Genomic DNA, 25,299 nt, shown 5'->3' on the forward strand with positions numbered 1-25,299 from the left:
TGATGGTGGACATATTGAGCATTTCCTGTATAGAACATCATCTTTGCTTTGTCTTACTTTGTTATGCTAATTATTGCTATTCTGATCAGATGAAGCGCCATCTGTCGGACATTTTTGAACTTTTGTATTTTTTTGGTTCTAATAAAACCCCAAGTCATTCCAAGCATGTGTGTCAATTTGTTCAAAATGGCTCTGAGCACTATGGGACTTAACATCTATGGTCATCAGTCCCCTAGAACTTAGAACTACTTAAACCTAACTAACCTAAGGACATCACACACATCCATGCCCGAGGCAGGATTCGAACCTGCGACCGTAGCAGTCGCGCAGCTCCGGACTGAGCGCCTAGAACCGCTAGACCACCACGGCCGGCTGTCAATTTGTGCCTCTCTGTCTACATTATTCCGTGATTTATTCAGTTTTCAAATTTATATTGACTTTTTGATCACCCGGTATATATAGAAGGTTATTAAGTTTCTAAATTTCCTGAAGTGTATTCTTTTTACATTTCTATACATTAAGAGCTAGTTGGACAGCTTCATACAAAGCTGATATTTTGTCATTACTCACCGTCTGTTACTACAAGGTTTGTCGGACAATACCTGTTCGTAGATTTACGGAAGGTCTGATAGTATCGACTAACTGATTAATATGTAACACGTACAGTAGTAAACCATTCACATATTCTTGGGGTTCACCTGAAATTACTTCTGTGTATGAGGATGCATCCGCGATTCAGGTTAACGTCCAGAGTTATGCCTGTAAAGAAGTCCTCAATGCCGGCCGGGGTGGCCGAGCGGCTCTAGGCGCTACAGTCTGGAACCGTGCGACCGCTGCGGTCGCAGGTTCGAATCCTGCCTCGGGCATGGATGTGTGTGATGTCCTTAGGTTAGTTAGGTTTAAGTAGTTCTAAGTTCTAGGGGACTGATGACCTCAGATGTGAAGTCCCATAGTGCTCAGACCCAAGTCCTCAATACGCTAGCAAACCTGACAACATAGCAAACCTGACAACATTCCCCGTACGCACGTACTTCCTTAATAACCCAAGAAGTACCTCCAAGTTAAGGATCAATTCCGTATATTGCCACGTGATTAGTGTGTGCTATCCTTAAACGTGCGTCTTCATACGTACTGTGCAAGCTGCTGTACAATGTATCGTGGAGAGCACGCTGTTGCAGTAGTAGCCCCTTCTTGCTTTATGTGTGAATTGAAGGGGATCACTGGTGTCAGCTGCAGCGGGACATTAGACGTAATCAGCGGCGACGAGCGAAAATGTGTATCGGACCGGTTCAAATGGCTCTGAGCACTATGGGACTTAACATCTATGGTCATCAGTCCCCTAGAACTTAGAACTACTTAAACCTAACTAACCTAAGGACATCACACACATCCGTGCCCGAGGCAGGATTCGAACCTGTGACCGTAGTGGTCTCGCGGCTCCAGACTGAAGCGCCTAGAAGCGCTCGGCCATATCCGCAGTCAGTGTCCATTATATTGCCGTTAGGTACTGAGAGATTTTCACAGGAGGTCGGACGTATGTTTGCATCCCCACTGTCCGCAGGTCGTGGTCGTGCGGTAGCGTTCTCGCTTCCCACGCACGGGTGCCCGGGTTCGATTCCCGGCGGGGTCAGGGATTTTCTCTGCCTCGTGATGACTGGGTGTTGTGTGCTGTCCTTAGGTTAGTTAGGTTTAAGTAGTTCTAAGTTCTAGGGGACTGATGACCATAGGTGTCAAGTCCCATAGTGCTCAGAGCCATTTGAACCAAAGCATCCTCACTAAAGAAGGTGGATCCACTGCACAGCTAGGCTTATCAGTTATACGAAGGCGTGGTGTCTGTTCTTTCGGACATGTCCGTGCTCTATTTCACTCCCGAATGAAGTGAAAGGAAAATATCTACCTATATCGCTCCGTGCGCTCCGCAATCCATTTTTTATTATCATGATTTCTATGAGTGATATACGATACAGGCACTACAATTGTTGTACAGTCTAACTCGAATAACGGTTTTCTTAACACACCCAGAAGAATATCGTGAGAACGAAGTCGCTTTCCTTCCAAAGATTCTCATTATTTAAGAAGAAAGATGTGTCAATTTCAACTGTGTGTGCTTCAACTTACTTCCCTCAGTATATTCGTGCACGAAATAGCAAAAACGTTCCGTTGTGACGTGACGAACGTTGCTTCAATTTACGTCGCACCAAGTAGTGGGAAGAGTAAAATGTAGGTTAAATTTATTCTGCCCGGCAAATGCGAAGCCAGGGCATGACAGCAACGTTAATAGTTGTCCAGTGGGGTCGAGGTTCAGATAACAATACAAAACTGAGTGAAAATGACTGTGTGTTGTCTCAGATAATAATTACAACGTTTAATAAATGCCGTTCAACCTAAATCGATTGTTCGAGTGATCTTGGGGACATTCAGATCACGCCAATTTGTGTATGAGTAAATACTAAGGCACCTCCACTCCCTACTGCAGGGCCGAAAACATCGCACTGTGTATCAATTCTAGGCCTATGGTATTTACTTAAGGGTAGAAAAACGTGAAAAGAAGATGTGTTTGTGCATGAGTACGATACTGACCGAGGTCGACATATCCCTTGACGCCGCCCAGGTTCCGCACCCTGAACAGGCCGGACTTCTTGAAGGCGCAGCTCACGTTAAATCCGAAGTCCGACTGGAACACGCAGGTCCCGTGGGCAGGTCTCCAAAAGTCGCTCCAAGCTGCCACACACACAAGCACCAAGCCAATCAGTAGCCGCAAGCGAGTACTGGAAAGAGTTTCGTCACAGTTATGTCAATCGTCGTCAGGAAAGTCTGCCGTCAAAGAAGCGAGGGGGCTGGCGGCGCTAACAGGTGAAAGTTTCCGAGCATACCCATTGTTTATTAGCGCTGCGGACGTCTGTCGTGAACTTTAAACGGCTTGCGACAGGGCTCTTGCTACTAAGACGCTACCTATGCCCCTTATTAACATCCGGGGTAATTCCAAACCTACTGCTCGTACGACATATCACTTTTTAAGTCTGTTGTCATAAAGATGCAAAACGAGTGTTTCATACTATACATGAAAGACTGCAATAATCTTAGATCTACAGGGTGGTCAGAAACAGGCTGAAAAGCTCTGCGGGTGTTGAGGGAAGGCTGTTCTGAGAAATAATTCCTAAGAAAAAAATTCTACACGTCGCGCCGTTACCGAGTCGATTAGCATTGAAGTTAGCCAATCAGGCCGTTGTGCGCGCATATTCGAGTAATCTGCCAGTTAACAATTAGCGTCAGTTGTTCTTATATCGTAGATGATAGCGCACGAGACTGCTCAGCTTTCGGCTCAGGATCGGTCCTTATTACCGTCCCGCGTCCAATTTTTATACGCTGTCTTGTTCTGTTTTAGGAAACCAAACGGCAAACAAGTTTGACGACACTCTCTCTGGTGGGCCGCTCGTATTTGCTCGCGCAACGGCCTGACTGGCTAACTTCAATTGCTAATTAACTCGAAAACGGCGCAATGAATCGAATTTTATGCTTAACAATTACGTTTCTGTGCAACCTACCCTGCAACACCACTACAAGCTGTTTAGACAGTTTCTGATCGCCCAATGTATTGCTCACACTTAAAAGATCAATTCGGTATTACAAATGATAAATTTGGAACAATCTCAATGAATTCTCATTAATCCCTATGAAGATATTTCAGAAACTACTGGAATAAAATTATATACAGGGTGTCCCATTGATCTTGACCACACTAAATAACTTGGTTCAAATGGCTCTGAGCACTATGGGACTTAACATCTATGGTCATCAGTCCCCTCACTAAATAACTATAAGTCCAGATGCAAATTACAAAATGTTTCAAGCAAATGTTCTTTAGCCATGAGGGGCACGTCAATCAGCATGATTGCCTTCGTTCTAGCCTTGTTTTTTACAAAGATATGAACAGGAGTATTACTTTTTTAAATGGCTACCTGTATTTTTTATTTGGTAATTCAATACCAATTCTAATGACCTATTCAAAACTGTATCACAGTGTACCATTCACTGAAACACAACGTTATTAATTACGCAACATAACACTGACTTTGAGCCCGGGATCACAAACTCGTCCACTTGCTGAAGTTGTCAGAAAACAAATGAAAACCGAGTAAAATCATAACACAAAATTGACTTTGACTCTCCTGGACCACTGCCCAGGAGTAGAACATTCAAAGGTGCTCAAAATGGTGAACCTGGACACCGATACACTGGTGCACTCGTTGAATGAAAGAATTATTTACCGCTTCCAGTGTTGCCTGCTGAAGAGAATGACAAGCAAGCACGATACGTTCCTGCATGTTCTCTGGAGTTGTTGGAATATCGCGATAGACAACGTCATTAATGCATCCCCAAAGAAACAAGTCCAGATGATTTAAATCAGGAGAAATAGCGGGCCAAGTAACTGTTCCTCCTCGACCAATCCATCTGGCAGGATACCTTCGGATCAGAACATGACGTGCACGCAAGGCATTGTATGCTGGACATCCATCGTGTTGATAACACATAAGCATTCTGGTTCTTAGTGGCACTTCATGCAGAAGAGGAGGAAGAATTCGTCTGAGGAAGTTGGCCGTGTAGACTACCATTGATGAAATAAGGGCTAATAATTGTAGTAGTAAGCATCCCACACCAGACGTTAACTCTCCATTGACGCTGATGTTCCACCTGTCTAAGCCATCGTGGATTGTCGCTGGACCAATAATGCATGTTCCTTGTATTTATCTGTCCTTTGTTCCATTCATCGGTAAATAGAACATTGGAGAAGAAGTTCGGATTGGCGAGAATTTGCTGCTGTGCCCACTGACAGAACTGTACACGATTTTGGAAATCATTCCAATGCAATTCTGGGTATAGGTGTACATCGTAAGGATGGAACCGGTGACTTGTAACAATACGATGTACACTGGTTTTAAGAATGCCACTCTCGTGTGCTCACATGTGGATTCATAGCAACGGAAGCGAGAACAGTAACTTCTGCAGCTTCGTCTTTGCGAGTGCTACGACGATTGCGTTGTCGTAGGTTGAAACTTCCAGTTTCCTGAAGCGTCCCAAAAAGACGAGAAAACATCCGTCGGGAAGGTGGGTTCTCGTTAGGATATAGCTCTCGGTATTGTTCTGCTGCCTGCGTAGCATTTCCCCTACCTTCAACAACAACAACAATAACAATAAAAGACACATTCTATCGATGCAGTTTGTAGGAAGGACAGCCTTTACTGTATGCCTACTCTACATAACAATATTTAAAAGGACTAAACTACTGTACTAAATGTACCCATACATAAGAAAACAGTATTACATTTACTGTTCTGCTAACTTACATTCCCCATAGATGAGTAGCATTTCTACCTTCTCTTCGTTGGTGTACATTCTACTCACACAACTCTTCAACTGACGATGGTTGACGGAATGAAGGATGCGCATTCTACTTATGTTTACATTTGTCCTCTGTCAACGTCAGCACGTGGATGTGTTCCATTACCCCGAGTACCTGCACTGAGCGGTGGGAGCGTCAACGTCAATGTTGTGTTATGTAATTAATGACATTGTGTTTCAGTGAATGGTACATAGTGATACATTTTTGAATAGGTCTTTAGGAGAGGAAATGAATTACCGAATAAAAAATATGGGGTGCCGTTTAAAAAAGTCATACCGCTGTACATATCTTTGTAAAAAACAAAGCTATACAGGGTGGTCCATTGATAGTGACCGGGCCAAATATCTCACGAAGTAAGCATCAAACGAAAAACCTACAAAGAACGAAACTCGTCTAGGTTGAAGGGGGAAACCAGATGGCGCTATGGTTGGCCCGCTAGATGGTGCTGCCATAGGTCAAAAGAACCTCCATTTTTTATTACATATTCGTGTAGCACGTAAAGAAATATGAATGTTTTAGTTGGACCACTTTTTTCGCTTTGTGATAGATGGCGCTGTAATAGTCACAAACGTATAAGTACGTGGTATCACCTAACATTTCGCCAGGGCGGGCGGTATTTGCTTCGTGATACATTACCCCTGTTAAAATGGACCGTTTGTCAATTGCGGAAAAGGTCGATATCGTGTTGATGTGTGGCTATTGTGATCAAAATGCCCAACGGGCCTGTGCTATGTATGTTGCTCGGTATCCTGGACGACATCATCCAAGTGTCCGGACCGTTCGCCGGATAGTTACGTTATTTAAGGAAACAGGAAGTGTTCAGCCACATGTGAAAGGTCAACCACGACCTGCAACAAATTATGATCCCCAAGTAGATGTTTTAGCTGCTGTTGCGGCTAATCCGCACATCAGTAGCAGACAAATTGCGCGAGAATCGGGAATCTCAAAAACGTCGGTGTTCAGAATGCTACATCAACATCGATTGCACCCGTACCATATTTCTATGCACCAGGAATTGCATGGCGACGGCTTTGAACGTCGTGTACAGTTCTGCCACTGAGCACAAGAGAAATTACGGGACGATGACAGATTTTTTGCACGCGTTCTATTTAGCGACGAAGTGTCATTCACCAACAGCGGTAACGTAAACTGGCATAATATGCACTATTGGCCAACGGAAAATCCACGATGGCTGTGACAAGTGGAACATCAGCGACCTTTGCGGGTTAATGTATGGTGCGGCATTATGGGAGGAAGGATAACTGGCCTCCATTTTATCGATGGCAATCTAAATGGTGCAATGTATGCAGATTTCCTAAGTAATGTTCTACTGATGTTACTACAAGATGTTTCACTGCATGAAAAAATGGCGATGTACTTCCTAGATGATGGATGTCCGGCACACAGCTCGCGTGCGGTTGAACCGGTACTGAATAGCATATTTCATGACAGGTGGATTGGCTCGCTCTGAGCACTATGGGACTTAACATCTATGGTCATCTGTCCCCTAGAACTTAGAAATAGTTAAACCTAACTAACCTAAGGACATCACACAACACCCAGTCATCACGAGGCAGAGAAAATCCCTGACCCCGCCGGGAATCGAACCCGGGAACCCGGGCGCGGGAAGCGAGAACGCTACCGCAAGACCACGAGCTGCGGACACAGGTGGATTGGTCGTCGAAGCACCATACCATGGCCTGCACGTTCACCGGATATGACGTCCCCGGATTTCCTTCTGTGGGGAAAGTTGAAGGATTGCTATCGTGATCCACACGACAACGCCTGACAACATGCGTCAGCGCATTGTCAATGCATGTGTGAACATTAGGGAAGGCGAACTACTCGCTGTTGAGAGGAATGTCGTTACACGTATTGCCAAATGCATTGAGGTTGACGGACATCATTTTGAGCATTTATTGCATTAATGTGGTATTTACAGGTAATCACGCTGTAACAGCATGCGTTCTCAGAAATGATAAGTTCACAAAGGTACATGTATCCCATTGGAACAACCGATACAAAATGTTCAAACGTACCTCCGTTCTGTATTTTAATTTAAAAAACATACCTGTTACCAACTGTTCGTCTAAAACTGTGAGCCATATGTTTGTGACTATTACAGCGCCATCTATCACAAAGCGAAAAAAGTGGTCCAACTAAAACATTCATATTTCTGTACGTACTACACGAATATGTAATAAAAATGGGGGTTCCTATTTAAAAAAAAAAGCGCAGTTGATATCCGTTTGGCCTACGGCAGCGCCATCTAGCGGGCCAACCATAGCGTCGTCTGGTTTCCCCCTTCAAGCTAGACAAGTTTCGTTCGTTGTAGTTGTTTCGTTTGACGCTTATTTCGTGAGATATTTGGCCCGGTCACGATCAATGGACCACCCTGTAGATCCACAAGTAGTTATTAAGGGAATAATGTAAACTGTTAGATTCCGAATATTTACGTCATTTTATCAAGCAGAATATGGAGGGATAAGAGTGGAAGGCAAAATGACACGAAGAAAACGTCATCAGAGAAAGCTGACCGCACAGTGGATTTGGTATCTGGTATTCATCTAACACCGAAATTATTTAGATGACGATGTTAAATAATCGTCATATAGCTATTTAGGTGCCGTATCCCTTTATTTCGGCTCTGCGTGCTAGTATAGCTTGACACGCAGCGCAGAATCTTGCGAAACAGGAAGTAACTAGATGGGGTTAGAATCCGTGAGGTTGGTTTCCGACCGTGGGCTGTAGTTTTTCGGAGGTTTCCCGCACTCGTTTAGGAAAGTGCTATGCTTTGTCCCCAAATTCAGCTTCAGAGAATATGATGTACAAAGAGTTAAAATACAACAGAGAGAACAAAGTTTACACGAATCACACACAGATAGCGCACACGACTTCCTTCCCTTAGGTTAACTTGACGATTGTGTCGTTAGGAAAGGCATGCGGCCACAAATTTAAACAATAAAATAAAATTTGCCAAATCCTGAAAAAGTGGACGGCGTGCTCAAAGGGATGAACGCTAGGGAAAAAAAAGACTATAGCGCTATGCGTTCAGGGACAAACCATTACGGTTTTTACATTGCATGATTAGTGCAAACGTCGTATAACAAAAAGAAGAAGAAAACTCGATCATGTGTAACACAGGAACACTATGTCCTTCGTTATTAGTAAACCGAACGGTGCAAATTCTAGATTGCAAACGTTTGTAGCTTGTATCAGGATAATCTTAAAAATACTGAATGGGCGGCTCACGAGTATTATATAAACTCTATTCTAAAGGGGGGATAGCAAACACACTGGCAACGATCTTTATTAAATAACTGCAGTGGGAATCACAAAAATAGTTAAAGGGAACCACAAAAACTTAATTTATTTGCATCAGGGTAACAGTATCAGCCACCGCATACATATATTCACTATTTTGAAGGCTGTACGTATCGACAAATTATACTGTGGTTATAGTTTACCTACTTAATACCATTACGAAACAGTAAAAAAGAAGAAAGGAAGGAATATTAGGTTTAACGTTCCGTCGACATCTGTGTCATTAGAGACGGAGCACAACCTCTGATTGTGTGAAGAATGGGGAAGGAAATTAGCCGTGCCCTTTCAAAGGAACCATCCCGGCATTTGCCTCGAGCGATTTAGAGAATCACGGAAAAACTAAATTTGGATGGCCGGACCCGGATTTCAACCACCGTCCTCCAGAATGTGCGTCCAGTGTGCTAACAACTGCGCCACCTCACTCGGTTACAGTGAATATACTAAGAAGGTTCTCCCATAATTCTCAGATTCTTTTTGAGCGAAGTTGTTACTACAAATGCTGAACCTGTTTATAACTTAAACGATTTTCATCTTCCATTTGAAGAAACGACTGACATTATTCATTAGTCTTTCGTATCACATTACAAGTCCTTTAGTCCACTGCAAATGTTTTACTTACTAATAATGTCGATGCTTTTCATTAGTCTTAAACACAGTGGCTGATCAAAAATATGGAAACAACACAGACGCAACTCATTAACAGGCCTAATACGGTGTAGGACAACCTTTGGCGTTCGAAACAGCTTCCAGTCTTCTCGCAATGGATAAATACGGGTTCTGCATGGTTTTCAAGGGAATCTTCTACCATTCTTCCTGCAGAATATTGGCAGGAAGTTCAGATATCGATGAGGAAAGTGGATAGCGACCACGCACCCTTCTTTCCAAAGTAGACCACAAAGGCTCAATACGCTTGAGATGTGGTGACTGTGCTGCGACAGTTCATTCTGGTGCTCACAGAACAAGTCCTGGACGATACCAGCCGTGTGTACAACGCCTTGTCGTCCTGGAACACAGCATTACCATTGTACCACGGGATGGACCTGATGAGCTAAATGGTCACATAATCCTTGGCAGTAATGGAGCTTTGCAGAGTAGCCATGGTTCCCTTGGAATACAACGATATGGCTGCCCAGATAATCACCGAACATCTGCCATTTTTCACTCTTGGGACTTAATCTCTTGCAGAAGTTGTAAACAGTTTGAAACAAGACTCATCCGATCAAATGACTGTCTTCCATTGCTCCACGGTTCAGGTTTTATGGCTTGTGCACCACGTTTCCTTTTTACGGGCATATTCATCACTAATGAGTGGGTTGCCTATTTCCCAGCTTATGGACCTGCCTTCGTGATGTTTTGGTGCCGATAGGGTTCGTGACTACGATATTCAGTTCTGCAGTGACTTTTGCAACTGTCGTCCTCTTATTCTTCGTCATAATCCTCTTCAATGAGCGTAGGTCACTATCACTCAGTACACACTTTCGTCCTTGTCCGATTTAGCGTACGATGTTTTCATGCTTCCCCCGTGTGCGGTATAAATCTTCGATACTGTTCTTCTGGAAACACCAAACACTTCGGCTCCTTTCGTTACGGAAGCACCCACCATACGAGCATTTTACAACTTTCAAAGTTACTTAGTTCCGACATACTGCTCAGAACACTACTCTGACCACGAGGGACGCGCGCAACCAACTGAGAACATTGCACAGCTACCGTTCGTGGCCAAATACAGCAGTGAAATCTTCAGGCTTGGCTAGCGTCCATTTCTAGTGCTAGTTCCATATTCTTGTCGCATCCCCTGGATATACTGAAAAACTGAGGTGAACCCTGTCCAGACTGAACTCGCGGGCACGATTAAGCTCCACTGATTTGACTCACGGTCCAGTCAGTACCTGGTTTTTGGTTTATTTTCCACGACTGTTTAGCGAAATATCTTGCTTGTCTTTTATCTCCAATTCTGAGACATCGACAGCTGTCACGCCCCATTGCGTTAGCGTAACGTTGTGAAGACGAGGGGCGCACACGGGCAAGAAATTAAAATTTTAAAGCTCGACTACATAAATCCACATTGCTTATGAATCGTCGACAAGCGAAAACAGCGCCGAAGAAGGGAATCTTGGCTAGAACTGCGACAGCATTTAGAGGTTTGAATCTGTTACTAGCACAAATGGATTTCCGACAAACAAATGTTTACCATTAAACTTTACTTCTTTCAAACAACACCACGGTGTCACATTCGTACCCAGTGAGGTGGTGCGGCGGTTAAGGCAGTGATCTCGCGTTTGGCGGCAGCCGTGTTCAAAGTCATCTAAGTGCAGATTTTACACGGTTTCCCTAAGTCGGTTAAGGCGAATGCCGCGAAACGTCCTACGAAAAACATGTAATGGACACAGCCAATTTGCTTCCCCGTTTACTCCGATCCCAGTTTGCACGTCGTTGTAATGACTTCTTCCACAACACGACTATTAAACCCTAATCTTACTTTTTGTCCCTTTTGGCGTCAGTGTAGTGGCGATTAAAATTTCCCCCGCCGCCAGGACTCGAACCCGATATCCGTGTCGAGTACCACCGCAACAGCCTTAGAAGACTCTGTTGCGAGGTGGCTAATATGTAGGACAGGGAGGCTGATTTCCTTAGAATCTCTCTATAAGATAAGCTTTCGAAAAAGTGAAAGTAGTACTTCACGTAATGCACATTATAATTCTCATAGGACCAGCCTTTGCATATCAGTGTACCTCTCAAGTCGACCACGTAGAATAATCAGGAACTGCACGAGTATTATACGAATTGTTTCCGTTTATTCAGTTACTGTGATTCGAAGAGATCCAAATGAAAAGTGGAACAGTCAAGGAGGGGCCGTGCCAGTGTTTTATACGACACTTCTTTCGTTCGGAATCTATAGCTCCCTATCGTCTTCCCAACGTTCCACAACCGAGAACTTCCCCCTATACACCTTGAGTCATTTCAGAACCCACAAACCAAGGTACATTAACGATGCCCTAACTTAAGTGATTTCTGATAAGGTTATGAAAATCATGTACATGTACATAATATTTCTTTTATTACCATCAGGCTGTCCCACTTTATGTCTAACAGCACAATCAGTGGTGAAAATTTTTAGAAAGGATCAATTTCATAGTTGTGCATTAACAAAGTAGTTCACAGACATGTACATCGTTACTTCATTGTTTACTCTTGCTGTTCTTTTATGTTTTCATGTCTGTCCCTGATTTCACATCAAGAGTGGTAGGACCGTGGGCGATCGTTTCATCTATCACCATTTTTCTGATGCGCCACAATTACAGCTCCTAAGTGTATGTATAGAGTTTCATGAGGTATTATGAATTAATGGAGTGTCGAGTGTCTTTTATTTTTTTAGTGAATATATGTGTGTACCTTTTCTATCTGCTTGTTTGTTTCTTGTAACTATTTCTGTGGTTGTATTTGACGTAATTTCTTATAAATTGTCTGTTTGTTCATGTGAGATTATTTTGTAAGAGTGAGACTAGAGGCGTAAATGTAGATCGGCGAAGTGGATTGGTTAGTTTCGTATTTCCATGTTCTCCTTCTCATATTTTCGTTCTGCCTTTTCCAAACGATTTGATAATTAGGCTATTTCTGTGTTAATATGTTGGGCTCTGTATCTTGGGTAACGCGTCTTTTTAATGTTTTGTCTAATTAAATACCTTTGAGCCGTCAGTTTTCAACCTTACTTTATTTGGCAACCAGTTTCAGAGTTTTACTACGCCGTCTTCAGGCCTCCGACGTGTAGGAAGAAACTACCTCGGTTGTGATCAAAACAGGGGCCAACAATACTAGTATTAGTAGATATTTGCTACAGTGATCTCTTCAACCATCACCTGCCGACTGTTCGATGGCATAGTAAAACGCTGAAACTGGTTGCCAAATAAAATAAGGTTGAAAATTGACAGCTGAAAGGTATTTAATTTGACATCCTCTATCGAACAGCCGAGTCCCGCAACCATCTCTAAAAGATGGACATACAGGCGTTTTAATGTTTTGTTTTTCTTGTATGGTATAGAGATGCCTTATTTTGTGAAGACGTTTCCATCCCTGCGTGTCAGTTTAAGTTCACCTGAAACTGTGTTTCTTCTTTTTTATGACTTGTTTATCTTTCTTCTTGTCATGTTTTTGCATCATTAGTTTGTGTTTCTGACTGTGTTTGTTGCTGGTTAGCTTTATTAATTCAAGCAGCAATTAAAGATTGCAAGGGGAGTTTCGTCTACTGTAGCTTATTACAAATCATCAGCAGTCGCCATTCCAGGTATTTGGCGATAATTTTCAACAGACTATCAACAGATGTAATGAGTTCCACGAGAGACTACTTCTCTAAACAACAGCACCGTCTCTGATCAGTTGCAGACGTTGTACCGGGTGCTTATAATTAAAGCGCAGCTACTCACAGTGGTCCAGTGTAGGCAGTAATTATCGTATAGCAGCAAAACTTGGTGGATATGTTAATGCGTTAATGCGGAACCGTTTTACGCTGGAGAAAAGTTCCAGTTTTGGCCATCATATGCAAATCTGGCGCTACGAATGCAAGAAAGACGCATAGAAATGTTTCTATATGTAATGGATTAGAAACGGTACGTGAGCAGAATAGTTCAGGCAAGTGGGAAAGGAACAGTGTTGATTTAACTATTAGCCGCCGTTTGCACAATTTGTTCAATATGAACACCGGAGACGTCGACGAGATGCTGCATCCGTAAAACGACGTGATCAGCACTTCCTTGCAGCATTTGCGATGGAATCTGCGCAACGTGTTCATTTATACTGGCTTTCGGATCAGGTTCATGGTGTGGGTTCCTGTAGTCATGTCCTAGTTCATGAACCACGGGCAACGTATGCGTGGCCAAGTAAGTGGTCCCGACAGTCAGGATACCAGTTACTTTGGAATAAGGCTGGGCATCTCGGACATATTCTGAGTCGTAATCACCTTTGTGCTCATACGGCAAAGACTACCAAATCCACCGGTTAGTCCCTCAACCGTTACAGGTAAAACTCAATGGGACTCGGGGCAAGTAAGGCTAGCAACCTGCTTCCCTGGTACTTTAAATATGATGCTGGCAACATTCAGAGCAAAATGCCTCGGACCTTTGGAGGTGACGGAGTCCCACCTCTAACTGACAAACCAGGGACTCCTAAGATACGACTTGGCAAACAAATGGTAATGAGGTGGGGAGCTATTAATATCAATGGGGGCTACTCTGGGAAGAAGGTAGAGCTGGCAGAGGCCGCAAGTAAGATGGGGCTGGACGTTTTAGCTGTTAGTGACATTCGGGTAAGGGGTGAGAAAGAAGAGGAAGTGGGAGAATACAAGGTCTACCTGTCAGGAGTCAAAGCAGGAATAGCACAATAGGGTGTAGGGCTTTACATCAGGAAAGAAATGGAACCCAGCGTAGTTGCAGTAAGGTATGTAAACGAACGACTGATGTGGATAGATTTGACAGTGTCTAGCAAGAAAATTAGGATTGTGTCAGTATATTCGCATTGTGAAGGGGCAGATCAAGATAAGATGGATAGTTTTTATGAGGCATTCAGTGATGTAGTTGTTAGAGTAAAGGACAACGACAGTGTTCTGCTCATGGGTGATTTTAATGCCAGGACTGGAAATCGAACAGAAGGGTATGAAAAGGTTATGGGTAAATTTGGAGAAGATATGGAGGCCAACAGGAACGGGAAACAACTCTTGGATTTCTGTGCCAGTATGGGATTAGCAATCACAAACTCCTTTTTTAAACATAAGAACATTCACCGGTATACTTGGGAAGGCAGGGGAACCAGATCTGTCATTGACTATATAATAACAGATCAGGAATTCAGGAAGGCTGTGAGGGACACACGTGTATTCAGGGGATTCTTTGATGACACTGATCATTATTTAATCTGCAGTGAAATTGGGATTGTGAGGCCGAAAGTGCAGGAGGTCAGGTCCATATGTAGGAGGATAAGAGTGGAGAAACTTCAGGATAAGGAAATCAGGCACAAGTACATAACAGCGATCTCAGAAAGGTACCAGTTAGTTGAATGTAGTCAATTACAGTCATTGGAAAAGGAATGGACAAGGTACAGGGACACAGTACTAGAAGTGGCTAAAGAATGTCTTGGAACAGTAGTGTGTAAAAGTAGGATGAAGCAAACAGCTTGGTGGAATGATACAGTCAAGGCAGCCTGTAAAAGGAAAAAGAAGGTGTATCAAAAATGGCTACATACTAGAACTCAGGTAGACAGAGAAAGTTATGTTGAAGAAAGAAACAAAGCCAAACAGATAATTGCAGCATCCAAGAAGAAATCTTGGGAAGACTTTGGAAACAGGTTGGAGACTATGGGTCAAGCTGCTGGAAAACCAGGGAGGTAAGAAGGAAATGACAAGTATTTTGGACAGGTCAGGAAAACTGCTGGTGAATCCTGTGGATGCCTTGGGCAGATGGAGGGAATATTTTGAAGAGTTGCTCAATGTAGGTGAAAATACGATCAGCAATGTTTCAGATTTCGAGGTAGAATGGGATAGGAATGATGATGGAAATAGGATCACATTTGAGGAAGTGGAGAAAATGGTCAATAGATTGCAGTGCAATAAAGCAGCTGGGGTGGATGAAATTAAGTCGGAACTCGTCAAATACAGTGGAATGTCAGGTCTTAAATGGCTACACAGGCTAATTGAAATGGCCTGGGAGTCGGGACAGGTTCCATCAGACTGCACAAAAGCAGTAATCACACACATCTTAAAACATGGAAACAGAAAAGATTGTAACAACTACAGAGGTATCTCTTTAATCAGCGTTGTGGGTAAAATCTTCTCAGGTATTGTTGAAAGGAAAGTGCGAGTGTTAGTTGAGGACCAATTGGATGAAAATCAGTGTGGGTTTAGGCCTCTTAGAGGTTGTCAGGACCAGATCTTTAGCTTACGGCAAATAATGGAGAAGTGTTATGAGTGGAACAGGGAATTGTATCTATGCTTTATAGATCTAGAAAAGGCATATGACCGGGTTCCTAGGAGGAAGTTATTGTCTGTTCTACAAGATTATGGAATAGGAGGCAAACTTTTGCAAGCAATTAAAGGTCTTTACATGGATAGTCAGGCAGCAGTTAGAGTTGACGGTAAATTGAGTTCATGGTTCAGAGTAGTTTCAGGGGTACGACAAGGCCGCAACCTGTCTCCACTGTTGTTCATATTATTTATGGATCATATGTTGAAAACAATAGACTGGCTGGGTGAGATCAAGATATGTGAACACAAAATAAGCAGTGTTGCATATGCGGATGACTTAGTTGTGATGGCAGATTCGATTGAAAGTTTGCAAAGTAATATTTTAGAGTTAGATCAGAAATGTAAGGACTATGGTATGAAGATTAGCATCTCCAAAACGAAAGTAATGTCAGTGGGAAAGAAATATAAACGGATTGGGTGCCAAATAGGAGGAACAAAGTTAGAACAGGTGGACGGTTTCAAGTACTTAGGATGCATATTCTCACAGGATGGCAACATAGTGAAAGAACTGGAAGCGAGGTGTAGCAAAGCTAATGCAGTGAGCGCTCAGCTACGATGTACTCTCTTCTGCAAGAAGGAAGTCAGTACTAAGACTAAGTTATCTGTGCACCGTTCAATCTTTCGACCAACTTTGTTGTATGGGAGCGAAAGCGTGGGTGGATTCAGGTTACCTTATCAACAAGGTTGAGGTTACGGATATGAAAGTAGCTAGGATGATTGCAGGTACTAGTAGATGGGAACAATGGCAGGCGGGTGTCCGAAATGAGGAAATCAAAGAAAAACTGGGAATGAACTCTATAGATGTAGCAGTCAGGGCGAACAGGGTTAGATGGTGGGGTCATGTTCCACGCATGGGAGAAGCAAGGTTACCCAAGAGACTCATGGGTTCAGCAGTAGAGGGTAGGAGGAGTCGGGGCAGACCACGGAGAAGGCACCTGGATTCGGTTAAGAATGATTTTGAAGTAATAGGTTTAACATCAGAAGAGGCACCAATGTTAGCACTGAATAGGGGATCATGGAAGAATTTTATAAGGGGGCTATGCTCCAGACTGAACGCTGAAAGGCATAATCAGTCTTAAATGATGATGATGATGATGATGATGATTCAGATAAGGTAGAGTCCCTGGTAAACGCGTTCTTTCAGATAGCACGTGGCCTCAGATCAGATGAGCTTTCAGACCATGCATATGGAAAACATCTGGAGGAAACACGTTCGTGGAAGGTTGGATTAAGCAGATTTTTCACAGGGCGAGCGACATGAGGTGTTGCTCCATCTTCCATGAAAACAGTGTTTCCACACAGTAGTGCTCTTCCAAAGCAGCAGTCAGCTGGTGGTGTCGATAGCGAGCAGACGTCTCAGTACACTTGACAGGCCCCCTGGGTACGAAGACCTTTTCTGCCCGTGTCCCTTTGCTAATCCATTACACAAGGAAAATTTTCTATACGTCTTTCTTGCAATCGCAGCGCTAGACTTGCACCTGGTGGCCAAAATTGGAACTGTTTTTTTTTCAGCGTAAAACAGTTCCGCATTAGCATATATAGCAAGTTTCGCTGCCATACGATGATTACAGCCACATTGGACCTCTGTGAGTAGCTGCATTTTAATTATAACCACCCGGTATATTAAACCGTTTATATGCAGGAAGAATAGAGACTATGGATACAAAATTCAGTAGTAGCCCCTAAAAGAAAAAAAAAAGAAAAAATCGAACACGACAGTTTAGTCTGGAAATACAGGGTGATTCAAAAATAATACCACAACTTTAGGAATTTAAAACTCTGCAACGACAAAAGGCAGAGCTAAGCACTATCTGTCGGCGAATTAAGGGAGCTATAAAGTTTCATTTAGTTGTACATTTGTTCGCTTGAGGCGCTGTTGACTAGGCGTCAGCGTCAGTTGATGCTAAGATGGCGACCGCTCAACAGAAAGCTTTTTGTGTTATTGAGTACGGCAGAAGTGAATCGACGACTCTTGTTCAGCGTGCATTTCGAACGAAGTATGGTGTTAAACCTCCTGATAGGTGGTGTATTAAACGTTGGTATAAACAGTTTACAGAGAATGGGTGTTTGTGCAAAGGGAAAAGTTCTGGACGGCCGAGAACGAGTGATGAAAATGTAGCACGCATCCAGCAAGCATTTGTTCGCAGCCCAGGAAAATCGACTCGCAGAGCTAGCAGAGAGCTGCAAATTCCACAATCAACTGTATGGAGAGTCCTACGAAAAAGGTTAGTTATGAAACCTGAACGTCAACTACCTGAGGCGATGGATCGGCCGCCAGGCAGCCCGTGACAGAGCACTTCATCACTGGCCTCCAAGAAGCCCTGATCTTACCCCCTGCGATTTTTTCTTATGGGGGTATGTTAAGGATATGGTGTTTCGGCCACCTCTCCCAGCCACCATTGATGATTTGAAACGAGAAATAACAGCAGCTATCCAAACTGTTACGCATGATATGCTACAGAGAGTGTGGAACGAGTTGGAGTATCGGGTTGATATTGCTCGAGTGTCTGGAGGGGGCCATATTGAACATCTCTGAACTTGTTTTTGAGTGAAAAAAACCTTTTTAAATACTCTTTGTAATGATGTATAACAGAAGGTTATATTATGTTTCTTTCATTAAATACACATTTTTAAAGTTGTGGTATTCTTTTTGAATCACCCTGTATATTTTCGAGTATGGACGTGGACCCAGTTATCCTTAATTTGTTTGATTTTCATTGCAGCTGACTTTGGAGTAAACTTACTGAAGTGTAGACACATAATGGTTCGGTATTCATATGAAATTCTCAAAAATGTTTTATAGTGGCCGCAAAAACTTATGATACGGACGATACTGTTTGCGAGAGCAGTGTGCTCTGTAGATAGTACTTATTACTCTGTATATTGTGAGCAGTAGTCTTACTGAGCTTCCGTGAGATATACAAACATTTCCGAAGAACCGGATAACGTGAACAAACATCTGATTTTCTCCAGAATCGGAGGGAGCGGATGAGACCTCGGCCCAACACTTCGCAAACGCAAATAAATTTTAAGCAGTGCAAGGATGAGGTCGCATCAGTATCTGGAAGGGCTATGAAGCAAGTCTGTGCATAGATGTCAGAGTTCAGAGGAAGAATGCAGTTGTATAAAGACTATCTTTCAGAACGGCGCAGTATTACGGTGCGGAAATATGTTGCAAGAAGCTCAGCTACGGGATGACGCTTTCCCAGCCAGCAATAGTTTTGATGCTTCACGACAATGCAGCCGCACGAGAATTCCGTCTTGGTAGCGAGAAAGCGTGTCAGCTCAGACGCTTTTTTTTACGTAGCACTCATTTTCAGCAGATTCTGCTCCTTACATTCCTGCCTTGTCCTTAAAACGAAGAAATGTCTGAAGCACCACCTACTCCAGATGAAACAGAACAAGTGATGAGCGATAATTCTGTAAGAATTTCGGATTTCGTAATCCTTGCAATGAATTCACAGATTCTTTTTAGTAATTCATATTCAAAAAGTCAGCATTCGGTCCATGGCGTAGGGTACCTTGTTCCACTAGTAAGTGTGGCCGGTACGATCCCTGATTTCTCTTATCTTGTCTTCGTGGTCCTTACGCGAGATGTATGCTGAGGGCAGTGACATCGTTCTGCAGTCTCTCGTAGACTCGTAGACTCAATAGTGTACGCCAAAAGAATGTCCTCTTCCCTCCACGGTTTCCCATTTGAGCTCATGGAGCATTTCTGTAGTATTCGCGTGTTGATCTACCCTACCGGTAACCCAAATCTAGCAGCACGCCCCTGAATCGCTTCGAAGTCTGCCTTTATTCCGATCTGGTGAGGATTCCAAACACTCGAGCAGTCCTTAAGTATGGGGGTCGCACAAGTACTCTGTACGCGGTCTCCTTTATAGATGAAGTACACTTTTCTAGAATTCTTTCAATTAACCGAAGTCTACCATTCGCGTTTCCTATAACGGACCTTATCTCGTCGTTCCAGTTCATGTCGCTTTGCACAATTACGCCCAGATATTTAATCACTGTTACTTTGTCATACAGCACATCACTAATACTGTACTCGTAAATTACAAGTTTGTTTTTCCTACTCAGCTGCAGTACCTTAAATTTTTCTAGATTTAGAACAAGCCGACATTCATAATGCCAATTATAAATTCTGTCTGTGCCATCCTATATCTTCCTACTCGCATTCAGTAACGATACTCTCCCATACACTACATCGTCATCAGCAAACAGTCGCAGATTGCTGCTTACGCTATACGTCAGGTCATTAATACACACAGAGAAAAAGAATGATCCTACAACACTTCCGTGTAGCACTCCTCACGATAACCTTGTTTTTTTCTGAATACTCGCTGCCAGGACAAAGTACTGGATTCTACTACTTAGGAAGTCTTCACCCCACTCACATATCTGAGAACCTATTCCATATGCTCGGACCTTCGTTAACGGTTTGCAGTGGAGCACTGTGACAAACACTTCGTGGAACTCTACGAATAATGAATCTACCTTTTGCCCTTCATCTATGGTTCTCAGGATATCGTGCGGTAGCGTTCTCGCTTCCCACGCCCGGGTTCCCGGGTTCGATTGCCGGCGGGGTCAGGGATTTTCTCTGCCTCGTGATGGCTGGGTGTTGTGTGCTGTCCTTAGGTTAGTTAGGTTTAAGTAGTTCTAAGTTCTAGGGGACTTATGACCACAGCAGTTGAGTCCCATAGTGCTCAGAGCCATTTGAACCATTTTTTTTTTTTTTTTTTGATATCGTGCGAGAAAAGGGCAAATTAAGTTTTGCAAGAATGATACTTCCTAAATCCTTGCTGATACGTGGACAGAATCTTCTTTTGTGACTTTATTTATAGCTGTTATTTTCTCACTATCTGTAGAAATATATTTCCTCTACACTCAATAAAAATGGCCTTTCTGCTATGAATCCCGTTCGTATGTGACATTTCATATCGTGTAGCAATTTTTTAAAAAAATATGTCATCACTGTATCCTTTACCACCAATACTGTCTCCAAGTTTATCTTTAGACTTTCTGAGAAGATTCGAACTTAAAACTTTATCAGATCTGAGGAAGGTCTATATAAAATTCGATATGATATATGTTCAAGTTTTTATATAGGACAGGCAGGAAGGGAATTTAAGTCCTGTTTGTGTGAGCAATTGCTTAACAAGTGTAAGTCAACTGTTTCAAAACGTCTCAAAAGAGGAAAACACGCTTCCTCCTCCACCCTTGCTTAACGTAAAACTTTTGTATATAATTGACAAGGATTACAAAATGAACCTTTTAGAAGAGTTGGAAATACATAAACACTCCTATCTTAATTCACATGATTTGTTGAACCATCAGCTTGCATTGAGAAATAGAGACATTTTGATCGTATAGCATCTCATAAAACTGTGAAAATTAGCTTAGTCCTTTAAACATTAATGCCAGCAGTAGCTTGTTCGAAACTATGTGTTGTGTACATAGTTCAGCGTAGTCAGCGCGTACACAACTTTCCTAATAGAGCGCGCCCCGCTAAGCATAACAGCGCAGGCGCAGCGCTCGTCCGTCTCCGCACTACGAGATGGCGCTGTCTCAGAGATGGACCAAATTCAGCTTCCGCCGATCCGTGTATTAATATGTAACGCAGCCAATGAGATTGCTGCTAACGTAGAACCTTTTCTCCTCGCGGATCACACTCGCGCAGTGATACCTGAACCCGTGAGGTACTATAACGAGTGTACAGACCTCCGGTTAGTCAGTCTGCATTAGTCTGCATTTGTCTGTACCAGTATATAGTCAAGTTTCAGTCTGCACCTAATAAGATTATCATATTCCTGTACATCGCCATGAAGACAAACATATAGACACTTTGTCAAATATCAGAGATATGTGAGAATAAGATTAACGTACCAAGACCAAAGGAACTTTAGATTGTCAATTGTAAACAGCATCCAGAATCCAGTTACGTAATATCTACGATTTTTGTTATTTTAATAAATGTGTGTGAAAATTAATCAAGTTCTGTTTAAAGTTGGTCACCGTCAATCTGCTACTCTAAGCGTGCAAGTGGCATTTCTATCGTCTGACCTAACGGCAGAAGATAAACACGCCACGATAAGACCACGAGACATATTGCTGACACTCGCCTACTTCGTTAGAGCGACAAGTCAAATAATCTGATGGTGTGTGTACCAAAGGTCTTACAGTATGCACACCACACTATGTGTCATGTTTTTCAGATTTATTGCATATAACTTCCTTTATATACCATTGTTACACTGTTTATATGCTTTTATATATGTTTCTTACTGCTAGCAAAACAACTTGACTACGTACATAAATATGATTCATTTACCGTAAATTGTCAGTCTATCAATATGTGTTTATAACTATCACATACACTGATCAGCCAAAACGTTATGACCGCCGACCCATCCAGGCGATGGCAGCATCACCTGGAGAGGAATGACTGCTTATCAGACACACGCACTATCAGTGAGGACAGGGAAGGGGCGCGAACTATCCAAGTTTGACCGAGGGCAGATTATGACAGCCCGGAGGCTCGGCACGAGCATTGCGGAAACTGCACGACTTGTCAGATATTTGAGGAGTGTCTTCATTGCTTCCATGCCATGGCGCGACGCCGCTGTCATCCGTGCCAAACGTGGACATACCGGCTACTTGACAGGTGGACATAATGCTCTGGCTGATCAGTCTACAACGCGTATGTTTTTGGATGTGCTATAGCGTTATGCTTCTGTGAATATACTGACCTCTATTAAACCAATACTAAGTACATTTTGTAATAGACTTCTTATACTTCACATAAATGTGTAAGCAAGGTCTAATGATTTATGGGATCTCAAATTTTCTATGAAGATGACAGATTAGTCTGTTGATACCGGTAACGTGAATTAAAAACAATTGTGCAACTGATGACTGAATCTTATTGTGAAAGCTTTTTGTATCAAGCTAATTTGTTACATTCGTACTTAGAATGTGCTATGTAATTCTGCAATTCTGCAGCTAATTGATATTAAGGATACTGATATGTAGTTTTGCGGGCGGTTGTTTTACCCGTCTTATATACAGGAGTCACTTGTACTTTTTTCCAATCGCTTGGTACTTTGCGCTGGGCGAAAGATTCGAGAGAAATGCGAGCTAAGTAAGGGGCCATTGCCGAAGAGTACTCTCTGTATAATGGAATTAGAATTTTATCTGGACCTTATTTGTTTTCAACTCTCAGTTGCCACTAGCGGTGCCTATTTACCTGTCCTCCATACGGGAGTCTGCACGACGCTCAACCGATAGTACGACAGTACGATTCATCTGCGTGAATCATTTTTAAACGCAGAATTTAATACTTTGTATTTCCAATTATTGCTACACCAGACTGGTTGACACGTTACTGAATAGAAGCCTTCGATTCACTTAGCGATTTTACTTAGGACTAGAATTTTCTCCGGTTCTCGGCAAGGTCTTTTGCTAACGTACGACGGTGGAAATGTTTGTATGCTGCGCTCGTCGACACTTTTGTAGCCATATGAATTTCTACTAACTTTTGCCTGCCAAAATTTTTGGGTTCTTTTTTGAACCGAGAGTGTAATAATCTCTGTTGCCTCAGCGTTTTCCCAATTTTGTTCTAAATCCTATTGCTCAGTTCATACTTATTCAGAGTTAGATTTAAAATCAATCTATACTTTTCCCGTAACTACGTACTTTCATCTTATTGGAAATAAATGAAGTTCATTCATTGACTAAGTAGGATTCCAAGACCTGCTTATCTACCCTTTCTAGAATAAAGACTATCCTAGCCTTCTTCATGGAATTATTAACTTCAGTAACCATCGTCCCTATGATGTCATGATCACCAATCGCTACCTCTCTACTGAAGCTGTCGACAAGGTCAGACCTATTTATAGCTACACGGTCTAAAATATTTCCATTGCGTGTGAGTTGTCGAACTAGATGCTGCAGGCCGTATACTGGTGTGATGCAATTCACAGTTGTGTGCATTTATAATGGTATTAAGAGTAAACTGCTCCTCGCCTGTCCACACGGTGTTTAAGAAACAGGTCGCTTGGTTCTCCAATTGTACCAGCCAGTAAGCCTCTTAGAATGATGACGAGCAGCAGGACCGGAATTACTACAGCGCCACCTGTCACTGAACAGGGAACTATTGTAGCAATGATTATTTTCACTGTTTTCTTTCTGTGAAACCGCAACGAGCTACCGATATTACTAAAACAAATCATTAGTTGCTAACTTTTTCTGTTACTTATGTATCATTTGGTATTTCGGCCAACATAACTATGAGTCTTCAGAGATCTATAAATTCCTCCTTAAGGGTGCTGAAAACTGAATCTTTATTTATTAAATATTCTATCTATTAAAAAAAATCACAAGGATCCTTAGCAGATCTTTTAAAGCATCAAACCGAGTTAAACCACTACTTACTTCATAATACAGCTATAGCCGTGTGATATAAACCAGGTTATCGATTCTTTACATGACGCCTTGTAACAGCATCTTAGAGACAACAGTGTGCATCGAATTTTTATGTTAGCAGTAACATTCGATTGGCAATTTTTTCCATGTATTGCTGTGATACTGGTGAAAAACTGTAATCGTCTGCGCCGGCCGTTGTGGTCGAGCGGTTCTAGGCGCTTCTGCTACGGTCGCAGGTTCGAATCCTGCCTCGGGCATGGATGTGTGTGCTGTCCTTTGGTTAGTTAGGATTAAGTAGTTTTAAGTCTAGGGGACTGATGACCTCAGATGTTAAGCCCCATAGTGCTCAAAGCCTTTTCTTTTGTAATCGTCTGAGACAGACTCTGGCAGTTACAGAGACCTAGATAAAGAATAATTCTAAATTACTTTCCAAAACTGGCTTTCGTCAGTGTTCCCAAAGCATCGAAAAACATGAACCTGCCTGAAGTGAATATGCGGGAACAGCGTAATCTTCTTATCAGATGTCAGGTTGGCAGGACTTTTGAACCAAGGTAAATATTTGTAGGAGAGCTGATTCCTCTGAAACCTGCTACTTTACCACCTCAGCTGCAGAGTTTCTTTATCTGGACATGTTTCCAGACACGTATTGTATCAACTAAAAGGGAGAAGACATAAACAGAAAAGACCTCAGGGCGAGACCAGTACAGCGCAAGAACATCGCAACCGGCGTTATTATGAGCTGCAAGCTTGGTCGTGGAAGGAAGTTTTCCTGTCTCCTCGTAGGCCAGAGATTGGCTTGCGTGATGCGAGAAAAAAGGAAGTGGAATCCTGTGATGGGGCGCCTAACACGCAGCAGCGGTAGCGTAGACAAACAAGTCTCTCTCTCTCTCTCTCTCTCTCTCTCTCTCACACACACACACACACACACACACACACATACACACACAAAGAGAGAGAGAGAGAGAGAGAGAGAGAGAGGGAGAGAGTTGAGATCTAGATATGACTGTGTCCGCATTATACTAAGCGACTTAGCTTTGCGGCAATATGGTGTACTTGTATTGATTTTACCTTTTGCTCTGGGTCTCAGGAACAACAGACAGACTAAAATATAAGTTTTTCCCATCATTTTATCCATAATGCA

General features: G+C 42.7%; 1 protein-coding gene across 2 annotated transcripts in view; it reads right to left on the reverse strand.

Moving 5' to 3' along the window:
• Window positions 1–25,299, reverse strand: part of LOC126183617 (uncharacterized) — a 355,304-nt gene that overhangs the window by 271,602 nt on the left and 58,403 nt on the right. For both annotated transcript variants that reach the window (XM_049925733.1, XM_049925732.1), the window contains exon 2: window positions 2,581–2,721. In XM_049925733.1, the coding sequence (XP_049781690.1) occupies window positions 2,581–2,721 (141 nt within the window). The remainder of the gene's footprint in view (window positions 1–2,580; window positions 2,722–25,299) is intronic.

The sequence above is a fragment of the Schistocerca cancellata genome, chromosome 4 (assembly GCF_023864275.1).
Source record: "Schistocerca cancellata isolate TAMUIC-IGC-003103 chromosome 4, iqSchCanc2.1, whole genome shotgun sequence".
NCBI classification, from domain to species: Eukaryota; Metazoa; Arthropoda; class Insecta; order Orthoptera; family Acrididae; genus Schistocerca; species Schistocerca cancellata.